The 6,186-nt window shown below is 54.9% G+C and overlaps 1 protein-coding gene across 3 annotated transcripts; it reads left to right on the top strand.

Moving 5' to 3' along the window:
- Positions 1-2,069: 2,069 nt before the first annotated feature.
- Lcn12 (lipocalin 12) lies at positions 2,070-5,739 on the top strand. 3 transcript variants are annotated; one of them, XM_059260302.1, is made up of 6 exons: positions 2,096-2,590; positions 3,010-3,146; positions 4,057-4,133; positions 4,204-4,320; positions 4,450-4,551; positions 5,624-5,739. In XM_059260302.1, exons 1-6 carry the CDS (start codon positions 2,393-2,395, stop codon positions 5,650-5,652), a joined length of 660 nt encoding a protein of 219 aa, XP_059116285.1. In that variant the 5' UTR covers positions 2,096-2,392; the 3' UTR covers positions 5,653-5,739. The 3 variants fall into 3 exon arrangements, with proteins under 3 accessions (XP_059116287.1, XP_059116286.1, XP_059116285.1); XM_059260304.1 differs by lacking the exon at positions 3,010-3,146 and having other exon boundaries at positions 2,070-2,607; XM_059260303.1 differs by lacking the exon at positions 4,450-4,551 and having other exon boundaries at positions 2,081-2,590.
- The last annotated feature ends 447 nt before the right edge of the window (positions 5,740-6,186 follow it).

Raw genomic sequence — 6,186 nt, 5'->3', positions numbered from 1 at the left:
TGTGTGTCTGCCTGACATCATGGGTTGGGGGATGCTTGTGGTGGTCAGAGGGCAGTTTACAGGAGTTGGTTCTCTCCTTCCACCTTTAATAGATTCTGGGGATCAAACTCAGAATGTCAGCCTTAGAGACAAGTGTCTTTACCTGCCGAGCCATCTCACTGGCCTGTGCATATCTTTTTTTATTTTAAAATATTTTTTGTAGGGGCTGGAGAGATGGCTTAGTGAGTAAGAATGCCTGCGGCTCGATTATGCAGACATGAGTTTGGATCTCTGGCATGGCCAGTCCTTCCTTCCCCCCAGCACCGAAGGGAGGGGACACAGACAAGAGGGTTATGAAGCTTGCTGCAGTCCAGCATAGTTCTGGTTCAGTGAGAACCCTGTCTCAATGAAATAAGCTCTGTGTGCTTGCACAACCACATACACACATGTGCATATATACAGTACATACACATATTCATACACAAATGTTATAATTTATATATAACCTTTGAATTCTAATAGGTAATGTATAATATCTAAGAAGAAATAACTTTAAAAACCTGTAGAGGCCACTATGTAATTGACCATCTTGCCTGAGACCACAGGAATAGAGGACCTGGAGGGGCTACAGGGCAGGTGACCTGTCCTGCCTTGCCTGGACATGAGGGGCTGTGCCCCTTCTCAGCAGGCAGGAAGAAGCAGCAGTTCACCTGCCCTTCCTGTCCACCCAGATGCTCTGTGGACAGGTAGCCCTGTGAATATGAAGACGGTTTACAGCCCTCTCAGGGGCCTCCTGCCACTCAAGACAGTGTCCTGGGAAAGAATTCTGGGGTGAGGGATGTGAGCAGAGGGCAGCACTCAGGAGTCTTCTCAGAGAGGGGAGACAGGGCAGAGGGGCGTTTTGCTCCAACTGTCCCTGTTGGGAGGAAAGATGGAGGCGGCTGAGGAGGACAGGGAGGACAGTGGGCAGGTAGAAGGAAGAAAGAGAGCGAGCGAGCGAGCGAGAGGTCCCGGATAGGGAGGAGGCACAGGGGAGAAGGAGCAGGAGGGCCCTGCTTCCAGGATGGCAGAGGTTGCCGGTGGATGTCTCCACCCTGAGCTGTCTGCTTCTCCAAGCTTTGCGTGATCTCGGTCATCACCTGCCCCCCCCCCCCATCCTGGTCTTGTAGAAGGCCCTGGTCAGTTTCAGGACACGACACAGGACCCCAGACCCCCTTCAGTCCCAAGATGACAGGATTGTTTAGTTGCTGTAAATCTAGTGTGGCACCCTGGGCATTGGCTGGAGGATCCACCAATCACATCAAAGGTAGGAGGAGCTGCCCAGCCTTCAATTCAGGACAGTCTTGATGGGATGGAGTGAAACAGCCTCCAAGACCTAGAAAAGAGCAAAGCCAGGACACTTCTTAGGGTCCTACCTCACCATGGGGCTTATCTCCCGAGGACAAGCAGGCCTGGGAAGGCCTGGTCCACCAAGGACCCTGCTTGGGCCTGGTCTGGCCTTACTGTGCTCCCCAAGTCTTCTAAGTGTCCTGCCCTGCAGAGAAGACCGCACAGGAGAGAACAGGCCAAGACGGCACTGAACCTCCTTCAGGAAGCTTGGGCTGGAAACCCCTCCATTACGTGTGCACAACTGTCTCTGGAGTCAGCCAACGGCCTGTGACCAGGGAGAGCATGGCACACCTGCCTCTCACGGCCTCTAGCAGGATCCTACCCAGGATCCCGCTCTATTGCACCTTGCAACTATAGGACCCCACTTCCTTGGGGACCTGCTTCCGTAGGGCTCCATTCTTGTAGGGCCTTGCTCCCATGGGGCCCTGCTCCTATAGGGTCCTGCTCTTAGAGAATGAGACTCGGAAAAGCCCTGCGCCACTGTGCCTGCTCGCATAAGAGCCCCGCGCTGGCTCCCACATTGTCCTTCCCCCAGCTCCTCCCTCCCCTCTGCATGGGAGGTCCCTTTGAAGTAGCCCCAGGACTCCTTCCCTGGCCCTGGTGTTCCCGAGGCCCTTCCCTCTCCCTCTGACTAGCTCTGTGTTCCCACAGTGAACAGACCGTGCTTATGCTACGCTGGTTTTAGCACATGAGGGGCTATGGAACTGCTTGGGGGCTAGCAGTCCATTCCCATGGGTAAGAAGCTGTGGAAACTAGGGATAGTCACGCTCCCTGCCTAGAACACGTAGTTCTTTGGTGTGAAGGACAGATAGGGTGGACATTGGCAAATTTCTGACTCACTTGTGGGGACATTTAGAGCAGGTGTTTGGAGTCACAAGATGGACCCAGCAGGCTTTCTTTTTCTTGGCTAGGACCCAAGAGACCCTGGCAGGTGTTTAGGATGTAAGGAGGGTCAGCCCTGCTCTCCTCCCACACCCACCTGGTCTGCCACACTTCCCAGGGAGGAGCATTGGCCAGGTGGGCCATGAAGGAACAGGTTTCTGAGCAAGCTTCACCAATAATCACTCCTCAGTCAGGCATGTCCTTCTGGAGCCTAGTCGCTGCTGGGATGGGCCCTTGGTGGGCGCTGTGGCTGATCCTTATCCTTCCCCAAATCCCGGAGGGCCAGACTCCAGCCAAGCCTCAAGGCTTCCCCCAGCTGACGAGCTTTGAAAATGACAAGGTACAGGGCTTTCAAAGGTGAAGACACAGGTCGCAGCTGGCTGGGGTCCTGGCTTGTGGAGGGAAGGTATATGCAGGCCCATGGGCACTACCCAGGGAGGCCAGGGGAGAACCTGAACCCAGAGCTCCTGAACGAGCCCATGACCTCCCTGAGAAAAGGACGCAGGACCATGTGTACTGTCTGTGTTTGCACGAATCGCTCCCTCGGTGAAGGGAGACAAACAGAGTTTTGGGAAGGCCACCTGGCTACCGACCAAGGCCACCATCTACCTGAGAGATTAAAAGCAGGTTCAGAGTTCTGCCCATGCCATGGATGCAGACCTGGCCTGAAGTTGCCTCCTGAGGAGGGGCCCTGGCTGGCTGGGGGCTGCCCAGGGTAGTGTGGGAAGGGGCTAGCTGTGCCCATCACCAGCCATGCAGTTTCAGGGAGAATGGTTTGTCCATGGTTTGGCGGGTAACGCCTACAAGAGAGAGCACCGGGCCTTGCTGAATCCCTACATCGCGTTGTTTGAGCTAAAAGACAACAGCTGTTTTCAGGTGACCAACACCATGACTCGGTGAGTGGGGGGGTGTCTTGGCTCTCCAAGCAGTCAAGGACTGGGGGCTGTGTTCCAGGAGCCTTGCGTGGCCCAGCCACACCGTGGGTTCAGGAAACACATCTAGAGACCATGTCTAGCACAGCCTGCTTCATGACCATTGCTAAAGCCCAACCCAGTGACGGGCCGAATACAAGAGGGGAGGCATGTGGTGAGCCACTCTGGAGAGAGAAGACTGATGGGTTTTCAGTACTCTGGTGTGGTCAGGGACCTCTTTCTCTGTCCCTGTCGTGGTTCGGCCTGCCCTGCCTTGATCTCCTGGGCAGGCTCTTCTACAGTCTTACCAGTGGCAGGCAGCCCCTACCTGAAGTCTGTTCTTGGCCCTTTCTGGAGTTTGTTGGCTTGGGTGCCAGCGGAGGTGAGCTTCTGATACCCAGAAACTTTCTTTTTGGCATGGCAAGTCCCTGTGGATTTGAGGACCTGTGCTGGGGTGAGCAGGAGTCACTGAGCCAGGAAGGGTACAGAGTAACTAAAAGGACCCCGGAGCTGATGCCTGGGGAGGTGGGGAGGGCTCCAGTCCTCTGCAGCCTTCTGGGGTATAGGCCTCTCCAAATAAATAGCTGATTTTTTTTAAAGATTTATTTATTTATTATATATATTGTGTTCTGTCTGCATATACACCTGCAGGCCAGAAGAGGGCACCAGATCTCATTACAGATGGTTGTGAGCCACCATGTGGTTGCTGGGAACTGAACTCGGGACCTCTGGAAGAACAGCCAGTGCTCTTAACCGCTGAGCCATCTCTCCAGCCCTGATTTATTTTTTAATGGTCCACCAGGGTGAGCCTGGCTGGCTTCCTTAGCCCTCTGCCCCACCCCTACTCCTTCTCCCGACCCCCACTACCCCCCACCCCCACCTACCCCTCCTGCAGGGGCAAGCGCTGTGACACTTGGTCCTATACCCTGATCCCAGCAACCAAACCTGGGGAGTTCACCATGGAAAACAAAGGTACGTGCGGCATTGGGTGGGAGGACCAGAGCCGCCTGGGGAACCTTACGTGTGTATCCCTCTGGGTCAGGGACTGGAACAGACAGAGAAGATGTGCAGGTGATCGAGACAGACTATACCAACTTCGCCCTGCTGCTGTCCCTCAGGACAACAAGCAGCCAGACCATCACCAGGGTCAGCCTTCTGGGTGAGCCCCTGCTTCCCTGGGCCCCTGTGCAGAACTCCAGTCAGGGTGGTGCTTCCTGACTTTGGGATGGCTTGAGGGCAAACACCATCACCAAGTGCTGAGAGCCACTCTGTGCTCATCTGGCCACAGGCAGAAGCTGGAGGCTTCCTCATAAGACGATAGACAGGTTCATCTGCCTGACCAGAACCCAGAACCTCACCAAGAATAACTTCATCTTCCCTGATGTGACTGGTAATGGGTTTGCAAGCAGTGCATAACAGGAAAGGGAGATAGGATCTGGAGACAATGGCGGTACCCTCCCGGCCTTCACAAGTCCAGTGGCCCTCTCCAGGCAGGCACTGCAGAGCCTCAGGGGGCGTGTATGGGGCATTGTGGTCCCAGAGTCTGAACCCAAGTACTTGTTCACAGAGTTTAGCCTGAGTCCGAAGAGAGGTGTCCGTGGCTCTTATCTGAGTCCCAGGCCACTTCTTCCAAACGCTGGTCCCTATCCGAGGCTGCCCCCTCCCCACACTGGTTCCCTGTCCTGGGAGGATAGTTCCCTGTTCACAGGAGACTGGAGTTCATTCAGGGGAGTCCTTGAATGTGGATGGCCTGTTTCCAGCAGGAAAGTCTCCGAGAGCCCAAGGTCAAGGGGCTTCAGAGCTGAGCCCCATCATCAGCCTCACTCCCTCTCATGGATGGATCAGGACCCCCACCCCACCCTGGCCAAGGACCTTCCCCATCATACCCCCTCCAGTGCATACCTACCCAGCCACATTCGCACACCTGAGCATGTGCCCACAAACATGCAGACAGGCACATGCTCACACACACCTGCACACACACACACACACACACACACACACACACACACACGTTCACCTTGCTCCCTTGTCATTTTGAGATAGGGTCCTGAGGTATAGCCCAGGCTGGTCTGGCAATCACGAGTCTCTTGCTTTAGTCTCCCGGATGCTGGTAATTTAGGCCTGTGTCACCACACCTGGGTCACATCCCATACAACATGCATTTGGGATCACATACATGTTTGTACTAACCATAACACTCACGGTGCCAAACCACCAGATCTACTACAAATCTAGGATCTGGAGGGGATAGGCAGGGCTATGGAGGGCCTTCTGGAGGAGCCCAGACGTGACGGAGGTGCACTCCGAGGGGCATGCCTCCTAAGCCCTTTCCCTGGAGCCATTTCTGGTCTCATCTCCCGCCCAGCTCCCAGTCTACCTGCTTTTCATCCCTCCCAAGTCTCTCCCCTGCTGCTCTTCCTTATCGGCCATCCCAACACTGTCTGTCTCCACCCCATTAGACTGGTTACCTGATCCAAACATCTGCTGAAGAGTGAATGGTTCCTGCCAGTACAGCCTCAGCCTCACCCTGCCTCTGCTCTCCACACAAATAAACACACTGCCTATGACTCCAGAATGTGACCGCTGTGACCATGGGGTGGGTGAGAGGCAAGAACAACCCCAGACTGGCTTCTCAACCCCCACAACTAGATTCCACACCTCCCCTGACTCCCAGCTGTGTGAAATCACGGGCCACACCTGCGCCTAGCAGAGCTCTGGGGCCCACAGGATGGGGTGTGGTAGGCCCAGGGCATGTCCTCGGACCACTGGTTCTCAGATGGCAGGCAGGAACAGTCAGACCCCAGAGCAGAAGGAAGCCTTGATGCTGATATCCCAGGCTGGAGAAAGGACAGGGTATGTCTTCTTCCTATGGGATGTGGAGACAAACATTTCTAGGCCTGACGGCCATTCTAGAAAAGCCATTTAGAAATAAGAGAGACACAGAGGGTCCAAAGCAATGGACCCAGAACTAAGCAACCCAGCTCCAAATGCACACCTCTAAAGAGGTTGTCAGTACAGTGTT

The sequence above is a fragment of the Peromyscus eremicus genome, chromosome 4 (genome assembly GCF_949786415.1).
Source record: "Peromyscus eremicus chromosome 4, PerEre_H2_v1, whole genome shotgun sequence".
In the NCBI taxonomy this organism is placed as follows: domain Eukaryota; kingdom Metazoa; phylum Chordata; class Mammalia; order Rodentia; family Cricetidae; genus Peromyscus; species Peromyscus eremicus.
Note: the sequence above shows the minus strand (reverse complement) of the source record. Positions and strands in the feature narration are given on the sequence as shown.

Bases quoted from the DNA above. Each gene is read 5' to 3' on its own strand.
- Lcn12 (XM_059260302.1), top strand. From the start codon at position 2,393: ATGAAGGAACAGGTTTCTGAGCAAGCTTCACCAATAATCACTCCTCAG. The intron at 4,134-4,203 runs GTACGTGCGGCA...CCTCTGGGTCAG, and splicing joins GTTCACCATGGAAAACAAAG to GGACTGGAACAGACAGAGAA. The intron at 4,552-5,623 runs GTAATGGGTTTG...CCACCCCATTAG, and splicing joins CATCTTCCCTGATGTGACTG to ACTGGTTACCTGATCCAAAC.